Source organism: Hypoxylon fragiforme (genome assembly GCF_022984875.1).
Source record: "Hypoxylon fragiforme strain CBS 206.31 chromosome Unknown GGS25scaffold_1, whole genome shotgun sequence".
NCBI classification, from domain to species: domain Eukaryota; kingdom Fungi; phylum Ascomycota; class Sordariomycetes; order Xylariales; family Hypoxylaceae; genus Hypoxylon; species Hypoxylon fragiforme.
In genome coordinates, this window is record NW_026054756.1 from 3,565,653 (window position 1) to 3,587,609 (window position 21,957).

At 48.5% G+C, this 21,957-nt stretch overlaps 9 protein-coding genes across 9 annotated transcripts; 7 read left to right on the plus strand and 2 right to left on the minus strand.

Annotated features, from left to right (window-relative positions):
* Positions 1-267: 267 nt before the first annotated feature.
* Positions 268-2,040, plus strand: GGS25DRAFT_517362 (ammonium transporter; the record flags this gene model as incomplete). Its single annotated transcript, XM_049263377.1, has 5 exons — positions 268-387; positions 456-520; positions 588-1,045; positions 1,115-1,417; positions 1,469-2,040. The coding sequence occupies 5 exons, from the start codon at positions 268-270 to the stop codon at positions 2,038-2,040; spliced, it is 1,518 nt and encodes a 505-aa protein (XP_049121847.1).
* Positions 2,041-2,334: 294 nt separating this feature from the next.
* Positions 2,335-5,540, plus strand: GGS25DRAFT_472046 (uncharacterized protein). Its single transcript, XM_049259399.1, has 2 exons — positions 2,335-3,572; positions 3,634-5,540. Exons 1-2 carry the CDS (start codon positions 2,968-2,970, stop codon positions 5,363-5,365), a joined length of 2,337 nt encoding a protein of 778 aa, XP_049121848.1. The 5' UTR covers positions 2,335-2,967; the 3' UTR covers positions 5,366-5,540.
* Positions 5,541-5,985: 445 nt separating this feature from the next.
* GGS25DRAFT_527629 (PhoD-like phosphatase-domain-containing protein) lies at positions 5,986-8,768 on the plus strand (the record flags this gene model as incomplete). The annotated part of the gene is made up of 12 exons (XM_049265105.1): positions 5,986-6,612; positions 6,728-6,887; positions 6,969-7,027; positions 7,088-7,195; positions 7,260-7,329; positions 7,384-7,522; positions 7,579-7,634; positions 7,696-7,752; positions 7,804-8,000; positions 8,070-8,165; positions 8,234-8,597; positions 8,665-8,768. The coding sequence occupies exons 1-12, from the start codon at positions 6,157-6,159 to the stop codon at positions 8,766-8,768; spliced, it is 1,866 nt and encodes a 621-aa protein (XP_049121849.1). The 5' UTR covers positions 5,986-6,156.
* Positions 8,769-8,998: 230 nt separating this feature from the next.
* GGS25DRAFT_54200 (protein arginine N-methyltransferase 1) lies at positions 8,999-10,911 on the plus strand. The gene is made up of 6 exons (XM_049265843.1): positions 8,999-9,319; positions 9,454-9,467; positions 9,553-9,572; positions 9,666-9,775; positions 9,850-10,181; positions 10,234-10,911. Exons 1-6 carry the CDS (start codon positions 9,237-9,239, stop codon positions 10,710-10,712), a joined length of 1,038 nt encoding a protein of 345 aa, XP_049121850.1. The 5' UTR covers positions 8,999-9,236; the 3' UTR covers positions 10,713-10,911.
* A 314-nt stretch (positions 10,912-11,225) lies between these two features.
* On the plus strand, positions 11,226-12,706 carry GGS25DRAFT_54238 (Lumazine-binding protein). Its single transcript, XM_049265844.1, has 3 exons — positions 11,226-11,308; positions 11,377-11,533; positions 11,684-12,706. The coding sequence occupies exons 2-3, from the start codon at positions 11,503-11,505 to the stop codon at positions 12,382-12,384; spliced, it is 732 nt and encodes a 243-aa protein (XP_049121851.1). The 5' UTR covers positions 11,226-11,308; positions 11,377-11,502; the 3' UTR covers positions 12,385-12,706.
* On the minus strand, positions 12,657-14,991 carry GGS25DRAFT_54247 (crossover junction endonuclease MUS81). Its single transcript, XM_049265845.1, has 2 exons — positions 13,875-14,991; positions 12,657-13,767 (listed from the first exon to the last, which is right to left on the minus strand). The coding sequence occupies exons 1-2, from the start codon at positions 14,812-14,814 to the stop codon at positions 12,938-12,940; spliced, it is 1,770 nt and encodes a 589-aa protein (XP_049121852.1). The 5' UTR covers positions 14,815-14,991; the 3' UTR covers positions 12,657-12,937.
* A 129-nt stretch (positions 14,992-15,120) lies between these two features.
* On the plus strand, positions 15,121-17,354 carry GGS25DRAFT_472059 (Phosphoacetylglucosamine mutase). The gene is made up of 2 exons (XM_049259400.1): positions 15,121-15,290; positions 15,448-17,354. Exon 2 carries the CDS (start codon positions 15,539-15,541, stop codon positions 17,156-17,158), a length of 1,620 nt encoding a protein of 539 aa, XP_049121853.1. The 5' UTR covers positions 15,121-15,290; positions 15,448-15,538; the 3' UTR covers positions 17,159-17,354.
* On the minus strand, positions 17,355-19,596 carry GGS25DRAFT_472062 (glycoside hydrolase family 5 protein). The gene is made up of 4 exons (XM_049259401.1): positions 18,699-19,596; positions 18,321-18,642; positions 17,919-18,190; positions 17,355-17,807 (listed from the first exon to the last, which is right to left on the minus strand). Exons 1-4 carry the CDS (start codon positions 19,140-19,142, stop codon positions 17,610-17,612), a joined length of 1,236 nt encoding a protein of 411 aa, XP_049121854.1. The 5' UTR covers positions 19,143-19,596; the 3' UTR covers positions 17,355-17,609.
* Positions 19,597-19,667: 71 nt separating this feature from the next.
* On the plus strand, positions 19,668-21,815 carry GGS25DRAFT_472067 (Per1-domain-containing protein). Its single transcript, XM_049259402.1, has 4 exons — positions 19,668-20,316; positions 20,442-20,490; positions 20,597-21,356; positions 21,492-21,815. The coding sequence occupies exons 1-4, from the start codon at positions 20,197-20,199 to the stop codon at positions 21,556-21,558; spliced, it is 996 nt and encodes a 331-aa protein (XP_049121855.1). The 5' UTR covers positions 19,668-20,196; the 3' UTR covers positions 21,559-21,815.
* The last annotated feature ends 142 nt before the right edge of the window (positions 21,816-21,957 follow it).

Below are 21,957 nucleotides of genomic sequence, written 5' to 3' on the forward strand. Positions count from 1 at the left end.
TTAGACTTGCTTATTCGTTTCGACTACCGAGAACTCGCAGTTTTGCTCTTCTCTCCTGAGTATTGAATATCGCCTTGCCACATACTGGAATCTGACCTACTTGATCTAACCCTAGTCCGCCTCTTTCTCCTGATCCCTCTCTGGCGACTCTATCCAACTTCTTGACACTCCTTTGAACCTGCTTACTTTTCGTATGTGAGACCGACAGTCTCCTCGACCATCGTATTTTAGTTGTTATCAAGACCGCTCGCTAGAATACGTGACAATATGGTCGTACTTGAGGGCGTCGATCTCGACGCGCTAAGCTATATTATCAAAATCCCCTACAATGGCACAGGCCCTACGGGAGGAGATTCGTTGACGGAAGATCTAAATATATGGTATGAGGTTAGTAGATCACTCCTCCGCGCCTCACTTCAAATCCGTTAATCATGTTCTTAACCAAATGATTATAGAGCGGCGACATTGCGTGGATGATAACGGCGACAGCTCTCGTGCTGCTCATGATTCCTGGAGTGGGGTAAGTAACGATGATATATTACCAACCTCAACCTGTAACAAGTGATCGTCAACTTATCATTTTAAAGCTTCTTTTATTCTGGTCTCGCCCGTCGTAAATCAGCCTTGTCGCTAATATGGCTCTCTGTCATGGCCACGGCCGTCACAACGTTCCAATGGTTTTTCTGGGGTTACTCCTTAACGTTTTCGCATACGGCATCTTCTTACATTGGGGACTTGTCCAACTTTGGGTTTAAGGATGTATTGGGTAGGCCGTCTGTGGGTTCTGCGAGAATCCCAGATCTACTATTCGCCGTTTACCAAGGCATGTTCTCAGCTATCACCGTAGCCCTTGCGACGGGTGCCGTCGCGGAGAGAGGACGTATGCTGCCATGTGTTGTCTTTATGTTTATATGGTCCACGATAATCTACGATCCGATCGCTTGCTGGACTTGGAACCCGGCTGGATGGTCTAACAAGATGGGAGGTCTCGACTTCGCCGGTGGCACGCCAGTCCATATTGCTTCCGGAACAGCTGCACTTGCATGTTAGTTCATCCTCGATCACCATATATGAGATCTTAAAAGACTTCTGGTATTAACCCGCGAACTTGTAGATTCGATGATGCTCGGAAAACGACGAGGCCACGGCACCCACGAGCTGAACTATCGACCGCACAACGTTACGCATATTGTCATTGGAACTGTATTCCTATGGGTCGGTTGGTTTGGTTTCAATGCTGGTAGCGCTCTTTCGGCCAACTTGCGTGCTGTCATGGCTGCTGTCGTGACTAACCTCGCAGCCTGTGTCGGGGGTATCACATGGTGTGTACTTGATTACAGACTAGAGCGTAAATGGTCGACGGTGGGCTTCTGTTCCGGAGTTGTCGCTGGTCTTGTGGCAATCACGCCAGGTTCAGGTAAGTTAATCGTCTTGAAGCTCTAGGGAACACGTCTAATCATTGTTCAAGGTTACGTTCCTGCGTGGGCCGCTGTGATCTATGGCATTCTCGGAGCCGGCTTTGCCAACTACGCTACTAAACTCAAGTTCCTTTTGCGGATTGACGATGCATTGGATATTTTTGCGGTACATGCCGTAGGCGGATTCGTTGGAAATATCTGCACTGCCTTTTTCGCCGCCGACTACATCGCCCACCTCGACGGCTATTCTGAGATACCAGGTGGTTGGGTGAACCACCATTGGATCCAACTCGCATACCAACTAGCCGATTCCATCTGCGGAGGCTGTTATTCATTCTTTGGCACATGCATCATCCTCTTTCTGCTTAACTTGATCCCTGGTCTGCAACTGCGAGCGGCTGAAGAGGCTGAAATTCTGGGAATCGACGATGCGGAAATTGGCGAATTTGCGTACGACTACGTCGAGCTTACCAGGGAAGTGCTCAATGATATTGAGGCCGACGCTGCTAGCCGATATTCAGCAGAGGGAGGACACACATTTGATCCGCGAGAGAAAAACAGCATTCCGCTAATGGATCCTCGAGCATATCCTGGACAGTCCTCACATTCACCTACTCCATAGTGATTGATACCCATGTGTAGGATACGACATGATTTTACCACGCCTCGAAAACGATACACTGGCCAGATCCGGGTAGTGACAGATATTCATCCTGTGTTTCTATGTGATGTGTAGGGAGATACCACGGAGTTCAAAGCATCAATACCTACCTTTGTATGTAGGATAATATCCTTGGTGTCATTTTATCCACCTTTTCCCAATGGGCATCAATTCAGTTTTGAGCAGTTGGGCACTTAATAAGAATGTACGATGCTTTACTATATAAAATATTACCATATAAAATATTAAGAGGAACCGTCAAGTTCCTTTGAAACATTGATGTGTGGAAGTGTGAATAGGGGCGTGAGAATAAGGGATGAGATTAATCATCTCAACCCAATATTCCCATATCTCACATCAAAACAGCTAACGCAGGTACGAAAACGGTACCTAGTCCAAGTAGGGAATCCAATATTAAGGGTGAGTATTTAGCAAGTACTAAACTATTTTAGTGTTGCATCCATAATCGCATCCATGTGCACAAGTGCATGTGAGGGGCTCCTTCAATATTCCTGACAAACTCAAATAGTTAGGCAGGCACACTTTGCTCAACATACTTTGTTCAAGACAGCGCAACAAAGAACAAAGAAGGTTGAAAGCACCTGCGCTAATCGGAATTGTGCATCGCCTAGGAAACCGCCAAACAGTGTCTAGGTACATCAGGCATCTAGCACTGCATCTAGTACTGTATATGTACATACTAATACGTCAATTAACACTACCATCGATGTACATACTAGTACTGTATATACTACCTACACAGTCAGCAGCCAATGTCTGCCTATACATATATACACAACAGTTTTGTCAAGTTATCTTGAGGATACAACTTTCACAAATGTACCTTACGGCATTGAACATCACCACTTTTCTCTTGACACCTAAAATATGGATTCCCGGTTAGAAGATAAGCTTGCGTTTTTTGAGCGCCTCGGAGCATATCGACACATCGATGACGACGATGCTTTAGACTCAGAAGAGGAACGCTCCAGGCAGAAGAGCAGGAGTTTTCATGCTGCTAAATCATCGTCTCGCCCTACAACGAGTTCTCGTGCGACGATAAGCGAGGCCCGTCAGCTTCCAGATGCTACTTCTAAAAGAGCAGCATTGAATCCAGCTTCCAAGAGTCACGATCGCGAGATAGAAATTATTGCTGCAACTCCCGAGAACAGCACACCGAAACGGAAAGGTCCAAAACCCCTACCAAGTGCGTCCGTTGGCCATGATGTTATAGTACCCGACACTGTAGTTGCGGCGGCAAAACAACCGCAACGTCGGATAACTCGTTCGTCGGCTCACGTCAGGCACTTAAGCCCTCAAAGTGATCCCTCCCCCTCAGTCAAGACGGGAAAGCGCAAGAAGGATGCGCCTCTTCAACTGGTACCTGAAGCACGGCAGATCTTCAAGGGTCTCTGTTTTTATTACATACCTAACGACGATATCGATCCAGTGCGCAAGCTGCGCATTACCAAAGCTAGGCAACATGGTACTACGTGAGTATCTGCTGTTTCCTGGTCGCGGAATTCGCTAAAGCAAGCTAACTGGATCATGTAGGTGGGTGAGGAACCTAGTCGACGCGACACACATCATCGTCGACAAGAAGCTTGCTTTTGCTGACATTGAAAGATGTCTGGGAAAGGACCCAAAGTGGTCAGGGAAGGTTCTCGTCCATGAGAACTATCCCATTGATTGCATAAGTCATCGTATAATCGCGAACCCCGACCAAAATCAGTACAAGATTTCGGGAGTGCCCACATTGGAAAACAGCCCGCCTAGCCAAACGTCGTCTTTGCACAACTCCGAGTCCTCGCTGCAGCTGAAGCTGAGGCGCAAGAAGGTCCTGAAAGGGTCCCGTGCCCCTCTACCAAGCACGCAGTCTAGTGGTGGAAGCCCGTCTCAGGAGTGTATTTACGTGATTCCATCTTCTCAACCACAGGAAGCTCAAAGCATACTAGATGATGTTCCGTCATCCGAGGCAAAGAAATCACTGAGGAAGCAGTCTCCAGAAATAATAGACAACGATGAACTCACCCAGTGTATCAATGAAACGAAGGGAATAGATGGTGGTCTCGCCGAGCCGTCATCTATTGCAGATGATTTCGATGCCTTCACAGACCTCGGCAGCTCGGAGGAAGAAAGACCGCAGAAGAGGAGAACTAGGAGTAACCGCAACGACTCTGTACAAAGAAAGCCCTCTTGGCAGGATAATTTTGCCTGTATGAAGGGGGGTACCAAAGACCATGAGGATAATGGCCCGAATGCCGAGACGATCAAAGTCCTTCAGGAGATGCTGGAGGTTCATAATCTTGCTGGCGACAACTTCCGCATCCGGGCTTACAGACTAGCTATCTCTACACTCCGGGAGCAGCCTAAGAAGATATGTACCGCTGAGGAGGCCCGGGCCCTTCCTCACATTGGCCGAATTGCTGACAAGATCGAGGAGATCGTCAATACGAACAGACTGAGACAGCTGGAGTACGCACTCGATGATCCTCGCAGGAAGACAATGGGTATGTTCCTCAAGATCTACGGTGTTGGCCAAACTCAAGCCCAGAAATGGATAGCGCAAGGCTTTCAAACACTAGACGACCTCAGAAATAAGGCCGAGTTGAATGCCAGCCAACGAATTGGCTTAGACCATTTTGACGATATCAATACTCGGATCCCACGACAGGAGGTAGAGGCTCTAGCAGATCACGTTAAAAAGACGGCCGCACTTATTGATCGTCGTATAGAGCTGATCGTTGGAGGAAGCTACCGACGTGGAGCTGACAGCTCTGGCGATATCGACCTGATCATAACCAAGAAGCGCACATCTTCGACAGCCGAGTTGACTCCATTCCTGAACCGGCTTGTTGAGGTTCTTACCCGGGAAGGGTTTCTAACCGCAGCACTTGCTACGCACCACTATAATAGCGATGATATCGAAGGCAGCAGCAAATGGCATGGCTGCTGCGTGCTGCCAAAGAGCGCATTCCCTGGCCCCGAGGCAGAGTATCGACCAACTTGGAGACGTATCGACTTTCTGATCGCGCCTCAGGCCGAACTTGGAGCCGCCTTGTTGTATTTCACGGGAAACGACATATTTAACAGGTCGATGCGGCTGTTGGCGCGGAAGAAGGGGATGCGGTTGAACCAGAGGGGGTTGTTCCGTGATGTCCTACAAGATAGGGGGAGCACTGCCAAGAAGACTGCGGGAACTCTGCTCGAGGGACGGGATGAGAAGAAGATCTTCGAGATCCTGGGCGTTCGCTGGAGAGAGCCTCATGAGAGGTGGTGCGGTTAGGTGGGCGGGCACTTACCGTATTATTTATTTACCTACCTTTTAGATGAGAAGTATGTACATACAATATCATGTTTTGTATACACCTGTAATTCTGAATATGCCCTATGTACCTACTAGCTTTACATAAACAAAATATTTATTAGATGTGCATGCAACGACGTCTCCCCAAAGCCGGAACTAGTGAACAACCCCCCCCCCCCCCACCCCCCCCCTGGCCGTTCTAGCCCACATGCAGCGAAGACGACAAGACCTGCATGACCACGAGGATACCTCAGCCAATGGGAGGATCCCCATTATACACGTTCTCGCTCAAGAATATGAACGAGGGCTGAATTATTATTTTGTTCTTCTTTTTTCTTTTTTTTTCTTCTTTTTTTGGAAGTGCCACACTGCGCGTGCTGTCTATGGGAGATCTTGATTGGATCGGGTGGGTTGGCATTCCTACCTTCCGTTCTTGATGTCGTAGAGGAAGAGGGAGATGTCTGTGACTTGAGCTCACGCTTACGTACATACATAGGTAGGAGGTAAATGTCGACTATGTTCGCAGATTTATGTATACTCAGGCTAGGTACCTAGATGTGATATGCACTCCATACTTATCGTTTGAATGCACCTAGCCATGTGAATGCGGTGAGAATCCATGATGCGTATAAATGAGCATGTGCCTATATATATCTATATTAACTAGATAAAGCTTCGGGGAGGGACATCTTTAAGTAAATAGCCAAATTCTTACGCCCTTTTCTTTCCTCTGATTCTGGGTAGTTCGGCTAAGTATTTTGCCATCCATCATGGCCAAATCTAAAGTAGCGGTAGCAGCACTACTACTGAGCCTCGCATCCGAGATCCTAGCCACCTTCGCGGGGAACATCAACTATCGCAGTCCCTCCACTCGCCACGAGGGTCTCGGTATCGATGTCCCGCGCGTGTCTAGACGGACGCTAAAGCGCAGCGCCGTTCCGTACACCGCGGATGAACTCAGCTTCACGCACGGCGTGGCCTCGGGGGACCCGTACCCGGAGAGCGTGATCCTCTGGACCCGGGTCGCGCCGTCGCTGACTTCGGACACGGGCAACGTCACCGTGGAGGGCCCCGTGCCGCTGTACAGTCACGATACTGAGACGTATATCAAGGCGGACCCGAGCCCGATCTGCGTGCAGTGGACTGTCTTCCAGGAGGGGAATAGCGACGTGGTGGTGGTGAGCGGCGAGGCGTATACGACGAGTGATATCGATTATACCATCAAGGTTAGTTTTGAACCCCTCTAGCCCCTTGTTTTCCTTTCCCCTTTTGGCCTTTTTTGAATTTTCTCTATATGCGTAGATTTCTAGAAGTTTTGCCTAATAGGGGACGGACTTATAGGTCGAGGCCACGGGTTTACAGCCCTTCACGGCGTACAACTACCAGTTTGCTGTATGCGGGTCGAACAACACCAGCCCCATTGGGCGAACGAAGACGGCTCCGCCGGCAGACGCAGATGTCCCAGAGTTGCGTTTTGCCGTTTTTTCATGTAGCAATTATCGTGAGTTGCCTATCTACTAACTTAAGCAGTACTGTGTAATTGGGAAAAGGAAATTAGAGTATCTTACTTACCAGTTTGTAGCAAATGGATACTTCAATGCTTATGGGAACGCCGCACGTAAAGACGAGCAGGACTTCATGGTATAGTAGCCTATAGGCGATGGCTTGTTCGTTGAGGAGAGTGCTGACAAGTGATGATAGATTCACTTGGGGGATTACATCTATGAATCAGGCCCAAAGGGAGAGCGAGCCGCTGACCCGCCGAAGTACTTATTCAGTCTGCATGACTACAGAACTCGTCATGGGCAGGTGGGTAACTTTCCTTAAAGCTACCTACTCGAATTTAGAGAGGAAGGGCTAAGATGGTGTTCAGTATCGAACCGATCTCGATCTTCAGCTTGCTTCCCAAAAATTTGCCTGGATTACAACATGGGATGATCATGGTAGCTAAATAATCCTGAAGATATACCACGTGGTCTGCTGATACTTCGATGTAGAAGTTTCGAATAATGGATATCGAGATGGGTCGAGTGCCTTGAACAATACCGAGGAGTCCTTCTTGAACGATGGGCGGGTTAGTGTGGATCAGCGAAAGATGAACGCCGTGAGGGCCTATTTTGAATGGATGCCTATTCGGTAAGCAGGCAGTGATTCGATTCCGTATCAGCTGGAGTTTTACTAAAATTCCGAAGACAAGTAGATCTCGACGACAACTTGAGAGTTTGGAGATCGTTTCAAATGGGTAATCGTGCGTACTTCCTCAGTTTTCTTGCTGCTTTTTGCGATCTTATTAACTTGGAGTTTTGCAGTCTTGGACTTAATTGTCCTCGACACCCGTAATTATGACCGAAGCATTACCTCGCTCGGTGAGTAGCAGCCCGAAATACTGGAATAGGAGAGTTGCTGACAGAGACAAGACTGGAACGACGATTATATCGACTTAATTCGTAACGATGCTTCTCGAACGCTAATGGGCTCACACCAGGAGAACTGGTTTTACAACCAACTGTCCCAATCTTCTAATCGAGGTGCTACTTGGCGTATAATCGGTAATCAGATAATATTTTCACATATCATAGAATCGTCCAATGGACTCGGTGATGATGACTGGAGTGTAAGTTAATGATCGCCCTTGATGTTAGTATTGACAACAGTGGTATAGAATGACAACTAATCCTTTCAGGGGTACGTGGCAAATAGAAATCGGACACTGAAACACCTATACGACAATCATATCTCCAATACTGTCTTCCTCGCTGGAGATAGCCACCAGAACTGGGTTTGTCCTCCTAGTATACCTACCTAGGTAGGCAATGTAGGCAATGTACACGACTGACAACTATGCAGGTATCTGATCTAGTCTGGCTAGATGAAAAGCCCTACGACCCAGAAACGGGTGAAGGAGCCATTGGGGTCGAGTTCGCCGGGACGGCTGTGAGCTCGACCGGCTTCAACGGCCTCATCGAACCTGCGCGCATCGAAGCAGAGAATCGGGTTGGAAATAACACCATGCTCCAATGGCAGGATGGGTACTATCGAGGCTATTTTATCCTTTCGGTGACCCCTGAGAAACTTGAGGCACAATACTACGGCTCACCGACAGTGGCATCCAGGAACTCATGGGACCTGCCGCTAGCTAACTTCACGGTGGTAGCAGGCGAAAATAAGCTGGCTCGCCCCGTTGCTGGGGGTTCTGTTGAGGCGGGATTCTGTAAGTTTGCTCTGTCCTGTTTTCCGACTAATTGTACACAGACTGACGATTGCTTCAATGTTTGTAGTGAGGGCAGGGAAGACGAACCCTACAAATATCACTCTTAACACTGACAGTTGGGAGTGGGATGTTGTTGGATTTGATCAAATGTATATCGATACCAAGAAATAGTTCTAGATTATGTAACTATAGTTAGGTATATGTACTTCCCGGGGCTTCAAGTTGAAACAAGCTGCCCCTCCGTTATCGATAAATAGAGCTAACCTAGTTAACTAGGTTATATGTATGTAAGTGATATGAGATATGACAGGAGGGGCATGGTACCTGATTAGAGGTACATACCTAACCTACATAGCACCGTATGTAATGGCGTTAACAATTGAGCTTGATTGCAGAATTATGGATACCTTTGTCAAAATCTAGATCGGTCGTAACCTGAATTGTACGGCATATTTTTCTTAGCGTACATATGTACATAACTACTCGCGTACTTACGGCAAAGTTCTTAAGCAAGAGAAAAAAAAAAAAAAAAAGGTAAACTTTTAGGTTACCTAGTACATATAGTATCACTTGAGCCCAATCTTGATTCATCCTTCCTCCCACTTCAACTTCAGACGACCTTGCGCTTTGAACTTGAATATGGCGAGCAATAACACTGAAGTCGAAGCTGCCGAGCAGCAGCTCAAGAGTATGGCACACTCTGAGCAGCATTATTTCAACAGGTGAGTTAATGCCCATTGCACGCCGCCATCTTTTTTCCATTCTATCCTGGACTCACTCAAGATATTTTCACATCTTCACATCTTCACATTTTCACGATTTTGAAATCTTTGACTAACATTTTGTCGCGTAATAGTTACAATCACCATGGTATGTTCCCATACCCATTGGCACCATAAGTGATGACGATATGACACATTTGACTAATCACGTTTTATTTTTAATCGCAATGCAGGAATCCACGAGGAAATGTTGGTATGTGCTGCATCTAAACTCAGACCTAGCTACCTACCTAGGTTAGACCTTTATAATCTCACTTAGCTAACAACCCATTGTCCCTTCATTTAGAAAGATGAGGTTCGAACCAAGTCCTACATGAACGCTATAGTTCAAAACAAGCATCTATTCAAGGATAAGGTCGTTCTCGATGTCGGTTGTGGAACCGCTATCCTCTCCATGTGAGCTATCATAACCTCGTTTCCCACTTTGCGTATTAGCCCATCTAAACTAATATTGCTTTTTCTATCTGTAGGTTCGCTGTCCGCGCAGGAGCCAAGCATGTCATTGGTGTTGACATGTCCACCATCATCTTCAAGGCCCGGGAGATTGTCAAGGTCAATGGAATGGAGGACAAGATTACTCTGATCCAGGGCAAGATGGAGGAGATTGAGCTACCCTTCCCCAAGGTCGATATCATCATCTCGGAGTGGATGGGATACTTCCTTCTCTATGAGAGCATGCTTGACACCGTCCTCTACGCTCGGGACAAGTTCCTCGCCAAAGATGGTCTGATCTTCCCGGACAAGGCCACCATCTTTGTGTGCGGCATTGAGGATGGCGAATACAAGGATGAGAAGATCGGATGTGAGTTTCTGGTTGTGTATCATGACATTGAGAATTAACTAACATGTTGTAGTCTGGAATAACGTTTATGGTTTTGATTACTCGCCCCTCAAAGAGACAGCCCTGTCCGAGCCACTTGTCGATACCGTGGAGGTGAAAGCGGCGGTGACTGATCCTACCGCTGTCTTGACTCTTGACTTGTACACCTGCACCACGGCCGATCTCGCATTCTCTATACCCTTTCAGCTTACCTGCCGACGCGATGATTTCGTTCATGCACTTGTTGCCTGGTTCGATATCGACTTCACAGCATGCCACAAGCCCATACGCTTCTCTACTGGTCCTCACACTAAGTATACCCATTGGAAGCAGACGGTCTTCTACCTGGACCAGGTTTTGACGGTACAGCAAGGGGAGCAGATCTCTTGCAAGTTGGATGTCCGACCTAACGACAAGAACCGCCGCGACCTCGATATCCGGGTTGACTACCTCTTGGACACACAAGATGCCACCCGCTCTGGTGAGGGTCATTGTGAGTACAGAATGTGTTAAGAAGAGAGCACATTTCGGCTGAGAGGCACCCCTTATACTATCTGTTCCTCCATAAGGATCCCATTGGCAAATGCGTACCCAATAGATGGATCCCATCGACATAGTATCAGGCTACGAAGCAGCAAGTTGTCAGTCTTGCATGATAGCATGGCGACCGGGGTCTAAATGGCGTTGGGTGGTAATAATGTCTTCTGCACTCTAGGCTAGGAAGAACGATCAAGATCCTAATTTGATGATGACTGATGAAGATTACGATACAGTAACTCCTACACGTCCCTCAAGATACCACAATACACAAAGTAGTTAGTTGGTCAAGAGGTTGATGGATCAGTCTAGGCTGACATTATTGCCAGTATAAATAAATTTGCTTGGCATACACACATACAATACCTTGACTATGCTGTTACGTGATTTTTCAATGATTGTTTCTGTGCTAATCCCCCCAACTATCGCCATTCCCTTCTGGGCTTATGTGCTACTATCTACAATGATTCTATCCCCTTGACCGTCGCAAGGCAGCAGAGGCAGCAGAGGATTCATTGGGTGCTTCTGAATTTTCAGGGTCCATCTCTTAGCGCGGAACTGGTTCCGATAACGTAGGTACAATACCTTGTAGTGAATACGTAGGCTAGCTAACGTAGGCTAATAAGGTTACATGTGATAGCGGGGTGGAGCATAGGAAGAAAGCTAACCTTAAGAAACAACGTCATTCTTGCGATGCCACTTTCTCCCCCCCAATTCTTAAACAGTAACCAATTTTTTTATAACAGACAGTCAAACTAAAGCAAACATGTTTACCGGACTAGTCGAGGAAATAGGAGGTAAGCGATTCCCTATCCATATATGATATATGCAGCCCGCAACTTTACTTCATAAAAACATCATTGGGGTGTGTAATTTTCATTGGCTTGATTGATCGATATACATATATATCTGGTATTCATTAATCATATTTTTTTTTTCTATTTTAGTGGTCGCCGAGCTGAACCCCCACGATGAGACCGGCGGCACCTCCCTCACCATCAGCCTCCCCGCCTCCTCGAAGCTGCTCGAGGGCGCGCTGCTCGGCGACAGCATATCCGTCAACGGCGTGTGCTTAACCGCTACCGACATCCACTTCGATAACAGCGATACGACGACCGCGCCGCCCAGCTTCAAAGTGGGCATCGCCCCCGAGACCCTGCGCCTAACGAACCTAGGCTCCCTGGCAACAGGCTCGGGCGTGAACCTCGAGCGCGCGGTGCGCGCAGACACGCGGATGGGGGGCCACTTCGTGCAGGGGCACGTGGACACGACGGCCTCGATCGCGCAGATATCCGCCGACGGCAACGCGCTGACGTTCCGCCTCGCGCCGCGCGCCCTCGACGTCCTGCGCTACGTCGTGCACAAGGGGTACGTCGCGCTCGATGGCACCAGCCTCACCGTCACCGCCGTCAACGACGCCGAGGGCTGGTTCGAGGTCATGCTCATCGTGTACACCCAGCAAAAAGTGGTGCTGGCGCGCAAGAAGGTGGGGGAGAGCGTTAATCTCGAGGTTGATGTGCTCGCGAAGTACGCGGAGAAGTCGATGGCGGGGTATCTGGGCGCGCAGGGCGAGATGCTGGTTAAGCCGATTCTGGAGGGCATGGTGGAGAATTTGGTTGCGCAGGCTATGGGGGGGCATGCTTCGTAGAGAGGCAAGGGAATGGTCTCTTTCAGCTCATCTTTCACGATATATAAGCACTTAACCTAGGTATGTGATGTGCATGAGGTAGGTAGGTAGGCAGGTAAAAAAGGAGCTACGCTGGGATGGATAGGAATATTGCACCTGGTAGCCAAAACGTAGGTAGTGTTATACCTGGTATAAACGTCATAGACCGTTCAAGTGATGAAAACTTCCTAGGTGTTATCGCCATGATAAATAAGTCATGATCACCGGGAGTGATGGTTCAAAGTGTCGGGGAGTAGAAGCCTCCGATGCTTCTGACTTTATCTTACTAGATGAGAGAAAACCCGAGATATAGGAGGTAAAAGACTTTTAGCTCATATACAACGTATTATTGACTTTTGGTTTCTTAAACACACTGTTACACCACGTCGTTTGTATAAGATGAGATGGCAGAGTGAACCTCCCCCATGTGGGGTATCAGACACGATACTATCCCTTGAGACCAAGAGCAGCCCAAGGCCTGCTGAAGCTGAAGCAGACAATGGTGAATAAGCATCAGCATATCTGCCACTTCTGATCACGTATCACCCCAGACCTCGGCAATCTTTTGACTGAGTGATTTTGTGATCTTCTTGCGCCCAAACAAGTTTCCCATCTGCGCAAAGACCATGTCTTCTTGCCTCTTCTTGCCATCCACGCCACGACCACATCCCTCAAAGGCCTTGACGAAAAGGTACGGCGTCTTCCACCTCTTCTGGATCTCGAGGGCCTTCTCTCCCGTGAGCTGTCTGGTGGTCATCAGCATCTTCAGATACACATCTCGAAGCGTCATCATGTCGGACTTTGAGGCCAGTGAGGCGAATGCGGGATAGGTAATATGATGGCCAGCACTTGGCTCTTCTTTTCGTAGATGCTCGAGGAGTGGGAGATAGTTCTGAGCAGTAAGGACCTCGGTAGGGATGACTAGTAAAGGCTTGTTTTCGTACTGCCGCTTTAGCAACATCGTCATGCGAGTGAGATATCGAATAGTATCGTCTATCTTCTGCGTCTTTTTGACGAAAAAGCCATCAACCACTTGCGTCGACGCAATGGCGGACTGAACCATCTCCGCACGTTTGTCTAGCACCTCGGAGTCTAACGAGATCTCCTCGATGATGTAGACGATATTTTGGATTCCAGATCGCTTCAAGCGAAACTTTTGTTCGTGGAACCGGCCGTCCTTGACACTGCCAATTAAATCGTCTAGCCGTTTTCTTTCCACAATGTAATCAAGGACGATCTCGTCTCCCTCAGCACCAAGTCGAGAAAGGAAATTCGCATCTTTACATTTGGCAACCCAGAGCGCATCGCCAAGTTCGAGGGCGCGCATTATCGGATTGACGCCCTTCTTTGATAGTTCGTTTTGCACTAAAACGTTAACAATCAGTGAGCCGTCCCTTTAGAGATATCAGAAATTCACTAGAGAGGCTCATATCTCGTGTTAATCTTATAGGGCTGTAGGAGATGCTGCTTACTATAGTCTCTGTCGGTCTTTGCCCGAACTTCGCGAATGTCTAATACCAAATGTACGTCAAAAGTCCCTGGTGCAAGCCGAATAGGCCTAAATTTCGGCAGGACCAAGCTTTCGGACGAAGAATCTCCATCTCCATCGGTAACGACGTCTGCGTAACTTGATATTACTCTAGGCCGATCTTCTACTTCCACCGAAGGTGATCTATTGTTGACAAGGCGAGTTGGGGCAGGTTCGGCACTATCAACATCGACCTCCGGCCTTGCTAGTGGAGCTGGTTGTACTGGTTGATTAGGATCTATAGTCTGTTGAATCCGTCGAGCCACATCCCACCCCTCCTCCGTCAGATTATACTTGCGCGTGGGCCTACCTCGCTCTTCAACGAGGTCCTTGTCTAAGAGGGTTTTCATCGAGTTCCAAGCTGTATAAAATTTGCCCGGGTCCGCAGCAGTAAAGGAGGCGTCACAATGAGGTTGTGCCCTTTCAACCAGTTGGTACCTTGACAATCCACTGCGCGAACCTTCTTCTAGCGTGGCCAAAGCGAGGATCAAAGCATATGGACCAGAACGAAGAGCAGGCACATACGGCTTCGGCTTTCTCTGTCTCTTGGCCGGTCTCTCTTCATCGTCTTGGTCTTGGTCTCCGTCATTCTGGCCTACCAAGCCATGGCCAGCCGACCGCCTAGGGCGCTTAGGCATAGGCAGGCCATTCTCCCGACAGTGCTGCTCCATTCTCTCTGTTAAGCGTTTGCAGATTTTCTCACCAAACCCTTTCAACTGTTGCGCCTGAGAAGGGTGTTGGAAGGTCACTGGACATGCCCTGAGAGCCGCAAAGGCATTTTTATAAGTCAGCAGGCCTCTTGAATTACGGTCTCGTTCTTGTTCAACCCACTCCTGCATCCATTGGAGCAGAAGTGGATTGGCACAAGGCGCGTTAGGGGGCATCCTTATAGTGTTCTGTGAATTGGATATTTCGAATTAGTTTTTGTTTGTTGGATTGACGCGATTTAACCGCGTTGGCGATAAGAAAGTACGGACAGCGCCAATCGCCAGATCAGGTGACCACTTAATAAATGGTGCACACAGTGATGAGATTGATATTTGATTTGTATTTGATTTGATGAGGCAAGGCATGACACAATTGCAAGGGCTGAGGAGCTCTTTCCTCAGCTTCAAAGCTCACGAGCCACTAAGTAGCTCCACACCCCTGCTAGTCACTCTCTAAGTGGCTCTTACTGCAGCCTGAGTAACGTCAGATTCTCCCTTAGCTTGTAAGGTGGAGCTCCTTCCTGATACATCGTTACATACCTAGGTTAGGTACATACATACATTCGCATCGTACAATACCTATGAACCTTGAAGGAGGGGTCGCTGCTTCGTATTAGCCTACCAGCCCTACCTATTCGATATCTTCTTGATAGGTAACTTTTAACTTTTTTTTTCTCTTTTCTTTTCCCTTTTTTTGTCTCGACTCATCTTTTAACGACATTTAATAATATCATGACTGACGAGATTTAAAAACTCCAAATTACCCTGATATTTACTCTACCATCTTATTTGATCTGATCACCATCGTAGGGCCAGTATCAATCAACAAATCCCTACGTACATACCGCACAGTTCGCAACCTCGCATTATACACCTCGATACCGAAAGCACTTCATCAATCATGGACCGAGACGCAATTATTGCCGCTTCTTCGAAGCATGATATAGTCCCTGGGAAGGTGTACACGTATGGTACTGCGGGTTTCCGTATGAATGCCGACCTCCTAGATGGCGTTACCTTTAGGGTTGGACTATTATCAGCTCTCCGAAGCCGCAAACTAAACGGACAGACAATCGGCGTTATGATCACCGCTAGTCACAATCCGGCAGTGGATAATGGTGTCAAGATTGTTGATCCCATGGGAGACATGCTTGAGCAAGAATGGGAAGCCTACGCCACGAATCTCGTCAACGCCCCGAGCCACGAAGAGCTCGTCGATTACTTCTACAAGCTTGCCGATTCTCTCAAGATCGACTTGACATCCTCCGGAAAAGTTATCGCCGGTCGAGATACCCGTCCCTCTGGCAAAACACTTGTCACAGCTCTTGCTGATGCTTTGGCCGCTACGAATACAACCTTCACCGACTTCAAGATCCTCACAACCCCCCAGCTACATTACCTGACCCGTTGCATCAACACCGCCGGTACCCCTGGATCTTACGGAGAGATCAGCGAGGCTGGCTATTACAACAAGCTTGTTGAGGCCTTTTACCGCGCTCTGCATGGACGCAAAATCTCTGGGAAGTTGTTTGTCGATTGTGCCAACGGTGTTGGTGGCCCGAAGCTTAGTGAGCTTCTCAAGCAACACGACTCTTCCAAGACTGGACTAGACGTCAAGGTCTGCAACGACGACGTCTTGCGCCCTGAAGTCTTGAACCTTGACTGTGGTGCGGATTTCGTGAAAACCAGACAACGTGCACCTGCAAACCCCAAGCCTGCCCCCGGCGAGAGATGGTGCTCACTGGACGGTGACGCCGACCGCCTCATGTATTACTGGATCGACCCAGACACTGGATTCTTCATGCTGGATGGCGATCGTATTGCCACCCTGGCCGCATCTTTCATTGCGGATCTTATCCGCACTGCCGGTTTAGAAGGCCGACTTCGCATTGGGCTCATTCAGACTGCTTACGCAAACGGTTCGAGCACCAAATATGTCGAGCAGCACTTGCAGATCCCTGTAGTGTGCACGCCCACAGGTGTCAAGCATCTTCACCATGCCGCGTGTTCGTACGATATTGGTGTATATTTTGAGGCCAACGGCCATGGTACGGTGCTATTCTCCCAAGATGCCCTCCAGACCTTCAAGACTACGGAACCTCAATCACCAGCGCAAAAGGATGCTCTTGACACCCTAAGCGCATTGGGAGACTTGATCAACCAAACTGTTGGAGATGCGATATCAGACATGCTTATGGTTGAGGTCATCCTAGCCCATAAGGGATGGACGCTGAGGGACTGGGCTATGACGTATCAAGACCTCCCTAACCGTCTTGTTCGTGTGGAAGTCGGTAACAAGGATCTGTTCCGGACCACTGACGCTGAACGCAAACTCAGCCACCCGCTACACTGCCAAGACGAGATTGATACAGTCGTGAAGAAGTATACCAACGCTCGTTCCTTTGCTAGGGCCAGTGGAACAGAAAACGCCTGCCGGGTGTATGCAGAAGCAGCTACAAGATCTGAGGCAGACGAGCTGGCGAACAAGGTCGCCGCCATCGTGAAGGCATACGGAGGTTAACATGGTCAGCCGGTTTCTGACAATGTCGATGAAGGTATGGTGTGGTGGATTTACTGTAGACAATTCAGGAGCCTCCATAAAAAGAAGAAAATTGGTGATGGCGTGGTTTGGGAAACGAGTCCCTACGAATTATGAACATAACATAGCTGATGAAAATAGCTGAACACTGAATTCACGATATTTTTTTCTGTGCTAGTCCAGCCCTTGCATGTCTGAACGTAAACTTCCCATCGACGAGATATTGTATACAAACCATAGGACTTAGACATCCATCTCTATGGGTTGTGAAAGTTGGTTGGGGTTTATTCATCATCCCTAGATTTCGCCAAGTTCAGTCTCAATTCTGTCCCGTATCCAACAGGCCGTCCCTTCCTAGGTAGCCCAATCACAAATCCATTACCAAGCTCTTCTTCTCGTCAGCCCTACCATGATAGACACGAACAGCTGGACATCATGGTCCTTTACGGAACACAGGCGATGTGGGAGCCGGACATGGCACATTAGGCAGGGGCTCGTCCGCCGCGATATCGCGGCCCTGGCTCATGGCGATGAAGTGCTTCCTGATGAGCTGGATGCGGCTGTTCTGGTTCGCAGTATTATTCGGGTTGCCGTATTGTAGAGTGAGGCCATCGCTATGGTCTACATAAGTCTGTAAACCACATTTTAGTTTAGAGCTTGTTCCATGACGGGACATGTTCTTTTCAAGGGGGGGAAGGTGAGGGCACGGGAAGGGTTGGGTTGGGTGTGAAGGGGTACCTACAGTGCAATCAGGGGCGTTGTGCCCGAACTGGCTCCAAAAAGAGTCACCCATGACGACGGGGCTCTCCTCGATGACCTGGAACATCGATGCTAGGTTGGCAGTTGTCCCGCCCACCCAGTCGTATTCGCCTACATACAAGGGCTTGTTGACGGCTTCGACAAGTTTGATGTCATCTTGGAGCTTGGTTGTGTTGACTGGATACATGTGATCGGAGAAAATGTCTACCTCTTCGATGTTTAGGTGAGTCTTGTTGACACCGTAAGTTCCGTCAACTACATCATTGTCAGCTTCTGATATGGTGGTCTAAGGTTGCTTATAAACACTCTGGTGGAGATCATATAGATCCAGATAAAAGTTAATGTTTAGGGAGAGGTCGTCGAGCCTAGAGTGCCTCACACATACCTACTAGCTTCTGAGGAGCTAGGCTCTTGATGTATTTCGCAATGTCCTGGACCCAATCTGCAGGCGAATTCATGTCACCCCATATCGGACCCAGAAGCTCATTTCCTGTCTCGTATGCAAAAATGGTGGGATCTTCGGCGTAAGTCAGGTTGTTGTACTGATTTATATGCGTCACTATCGTCTTTATATAATCCTTGAAGGTAGCGACGATAGTTGCGTTGGTGTAGAACTGCTGGATTAATGGATTATTCGAATCCCTTTGTTGATTGAGATCAAAGCCTGCCCAGCGAAGGAAGTTGTACTTTCCTCCATGGTAGTAATCCTATCAAGACATATAAGCTCATGGAATTCTACGCATCATGTGATATATGAGCTGACATAGTTGTCCACCAACGGTATCAACAACCTTATCCCGTACACGCCCGCTTGGTGAATTGCCCAGTCTATCGAATCAAAGGCTCTCTCGTTGACTACTCCTGGTTCTGGTACGGCACTCAGGGGATTGCCAGTACTGATACCCAAGGTGTGGCCGCGGATCATGGTGCCTCCTAATGCTTTCACTGTTGCCATTACTTCAGTGATACGTTCCTTGGTAGGGTAGCTGGCTCTGGTAGGGGCATAGAAAGGTTCCCCCTCAGGAGGCGTAACATTCTCATCGAGGCCTAGCCAGTAGACATTTGGCCCTACCGCTTTCCATGCCTTCCCGTCAACTAGCAAGCTTGTTCCGTTACGAGTGACCGGTGACAGCCTTGCAGCGCCTCGGTGGAAAGGAATAGCTAGCACACCTCCCACATATAGAAGAAAAAGCGACAACTTCGTCATGACTGATCAAATACTCGTATAGGTAGCATACGAGAGAAAATTTGCCGGCTAAGAGTCATTGTGAAAAAGCAGAGCGTGAAAGGGTAGTAGGTCCTTAGATTGATATATCATTTTGGCTTAGTCATTCTACATGGCGTTTTTGATCCTTTGCGGAGGGAGGTCTTCCGAGCGGTGTCAAGATGCCGAATCGGTGCAAATACTGCACCTAGCCAAACTTCGATAGATCCATGGATGATATGTAGGCTACAAGTAGGTGAGTAGGTAGGTACTTATGTGAATCTGTCATGATGATATAATAAGAGAATACCTTAGGTACCTAGGGTAGGGTATATTACTATATTGAAGGAATTAAACTTAAAGCCAAGGCAGGTACGTGCAAGTAGTGCAAAGAACCCTTAAATTTGTTAAGGGGTAGTTAACTAGCTACCTCGGTAGGCACGTTCCACAATTGGGAAAGAACAGGAACACTGAAGGAATAATCTGGGGTACGGGTAACGTCACCGCCGAGCTTTCTAATCTAGCATGCCTACCTAGGGTACTGACTAGGTTAGGTACATAGTAGTTATTAGTTAATTAATTATTCGACAATTTCTCGATGATAATTTCAATTTACAACAAAAAACTTCTATTTTTGATTTATTAGCCTTTAACTTTCTCTCTTTCTGCATCATTTGACTGCGCCATGCTTTGAAAACCTTCAGGGGAACCCTCGCGCCGGATACGAACCCCCCACAATAACCTACTACATAGTAGGTTGACAGGTACCGACACTGGAGCTTCCCCCTTATAAAATACATGCACATAGCTCATCGTAGCTCCGACCTGTAACTTCGCGAAATCGCAACCACCAATCAGGAACACAGTCAGCCAACAGTTTTCTTCGTCGCCAGGACTGACAAGAGAGTTAATATTTCTTTTCCCGGCCAATCCGGGGAGGGGGTAAACCTTTTTTACCTAAGCTTTTCTTATCCTTCTCTTTCCTCTTCCTTCTTTCCTACCCTGAACTACCGAATCCGTACAAGCTTCGCCCGCCAATACCAATGAAGCCGATAAGATGCTACTACGTCCATCGTCATCCTTACTGACTCTCGTCGCCTTCGCCATCTGCTTGTTATGCGGGCCCGCCGAAGCCTCTACCGGCGACAGACTGCCCGAGTTTCGGCAATGTGTTAATGTTCGTACAACATGAGGTGTCCAAAAAAAATACCCGGCGCCTTCTTTCCCTTTTTTCGCGCGTAGGCCGAGACTATTAGACAGGAAAGGAAGCTCGACTAACTTATTCGACATTTATAACTATAGGTTTGCATCCGCGAGAACTGCGATCCGAATAACGACCCAACCCCCATTCGTACGTCGCGCGCATTTCTTCATATATACAGTCACGCGATCATACAACAAACAACATGGACACCCCAGCTAACGAGAACCCCCTTTTCCTTTCCTTCGCGCTTTAGCCCTCCACCACCGCCTTCTCCTCTGGACCTGCCCGCAAGAATGCGACTACACCTGCCAGCACATCGTGACGCAGCGGCGCGTCGCCGCCGGGCTGCCCGTGACGCAGTTCCACGGCAAGTGGCCCTTCAAGCGCTTTCTCGGGATGCAGGAGCCCTTCTCGGTGCTCTTCAGCATCGGCAACCTCGTCGCGCACTCGCGCGGCCTCGCCAAGCTGCGCCAGTCCATCCCCGCTAGCTACCCGCTCCGCCGCTACTACGAGCTGTTCGCCTACCTCAGCATCGCCACCTGGGTCTGCAGCGCCGTCTTCCACACGCGCGACTTCAAGACGACCGAGCAGCTCGACTACTTCGCCGCCGGCGCCGGCGTCCTCTACGGCATGTACTACGCGCCCATCCGCGTCTTCCGCCTCGACCGCCCCACCCCGCGCCGCCGCTCCTTCGTCCGCCTCTGGTCCGTCCTCTGCGCCTCCATGTACGTCGCCCACGTCGCCTACCTCAAGCTCTGGCGCTGGAACTACACCTACAACATGGCCGCCAACGTCGTCGTCGGCCTCGTCCAGAACTCCCTCTGGAGCTACTTCTCCCTCCGCAAGTGGTCCCGCAGCCGCCGCACCTGGACCATCTGGCCCGGCATCGTCGTCGCCTGGCTCATGTCCGCCATGAGCCTCGAGCTGCTCGACTTCCCGCCCCTCTGGGGTGCTATCGACGCCCATAGCCTATGGCACTTGGGCACCATCGGGCCCATCATTTTGTGGTACAAGTAAGTCGTTCTGTTTCTGCTTCTGTTTCTGCTTCTGCTTCTGTTTCTGTATTTGTTTTTCTCGCTCTACCTACGGATAAATATAGCATTATTTATGCTCAAGTTCTATTGCTAACATCTGGCGTTTCCATCAAGTTTCCTGGTTAAGGATGCTCAGGACGATCTAGCGACTATAGCCAAAACAAAGGATTTCAAGGCTTGAAAGGTTCGCTAAAAAAAAAAACCGAAAGGAAAAGTTTGGCTAGGAAGTGAGGCAGCTACATTCGTTGTATATCAAGTGTGGTTATAGCCCAAGGGCGTCAAAATGCATTTCATTGTAATGGGACTCGTCTTCTGGCGGCATAGAAAAAGGATATCATCCATCATAGAGAGGGAGGAGTTGAAAGGCACTGGTTTGATCTTCACTGAGATTCATCATTGACTATCTAATATTGTATATAATTTTATGATAAATGACCGAAGCCCTTCTTCATCGACAAAGTCGATACCGCTGTCCGTCTCTTTCTAAACGAACCCAGGTGGATATGGGCCGATACTCACCGGCGAATGTTAGGGTGGATCTATATGAACGAGTTAGCGTTTATGATTCTTCGTGTCAACT

Coding starts and splice junctions, on each gene's coding strand:
- GGS25DRAFT_54247 (XM_049265845.1), bottom strand. CDS start 14,814: ATGCCCCCTAACGCGCCTTGTGCCAATCCACTTCTGCTCCAATGGATG. Junction 13,768..13,874: donor AAAGACCGACAGAGACTATA/GTAAGCAGCATC, acceptor TTAACGTTTTAG/TGCAAAACGAACTATCAAAG.
- GGS25DRAFT_472059 (XM_049259400.1), top strand. CDS start 15,539: ATGGACCGAGACGCAATTATTGCCGCTTCTTCGAAGCATGATATAGTC.
- GGS25DRAFT_472046 (XM_049259399.1), top strand. CDS start 2,968: ATGGATTCCCGGTTAGAAGATAAGCTTGCGTTTTTTGAGCGCCTCGGA. Junction 3,573..3,633: donor GCTAGGCAACATGGTACTAC/GTGAGTATCTGC, acceptor TGGATCATGTAG/GTGGGTGAGGAACCTAGTCG.
- GGS25DRAFT_54200 (XM_049265843.1), top strand. CDS start 9,237: ATGGCGAGCAATAACACTGAAGTCGAAGCTGCCGAGCAGCAGCTCAAG. Junction 9,776..9,849: donor GGAACCGCTATCCTCTCCAT/GTGAGCTATCAT, acceptor TTCTATCTGTAG/GTTCGCTGTCCGCGCAGGAG. Junction 10,182..10,233: donor CAAGGATGAGAAGATCGGAT/GTGAGTTTCTGG, acceptor AACATGTTGTAG/TCTGGAATAACGTTTATGGT.
- GGS25DRAFT_472067 (XM_049259402.1), top strand. CDS start 20,197: ATGCTACTACGTCCATCGTCATCCTTACTGACTCTCGTCGCCTTCGCC. Junction 20,317..20,441: donor AGTTTCGGCAATGTGTTAAT/GTTCGTACAACA, acceptor TTATAACTATAG/GTTTGCATCCGCGAGAACTG. Junction 21,357..21,491: donor CCCATCATTTTGTGGTACAA/GTAAGTCGTTCT, acceptor GTTTCCATCAAG/TTTCCTGGTTAAGGATGCTC.
- GGS25DRAFT_54238 (XM_049265844.1), top strand. CDS start 11,503: ATGTTTACCGGACTAGTCGAGGAAATAGGAG. Junction 11,534..11,683: donor ACTAGTCGAGGAAATAGGAG/GTAAGCGATTCC, acceptor TTTCTATTTTAG/TGGTCGCCGAGCTGAACCCC.
- GGS25DRAFT_472062 (XM_049259401.1), bottom strand. CDS start 19,142: ATGACGAAGTTGTCGCTTTTTCTTCTATATGTGGGAGGTGTGCTAGCT. Junction 18,643..18,698: donor TACCGTTGGTGGACAACTAT/GTCAGCTCATAT, acceptor ATGTCTTGATAG/GATTACTACCATGGAGGAAA. Junction 18,191..18,320: donor AGCTCCTCAGAAGCTAGTAG/GTATGTGTGAGG, acceptor ACAATGATGTAG/TTGACGGAACTTACGGTGTC.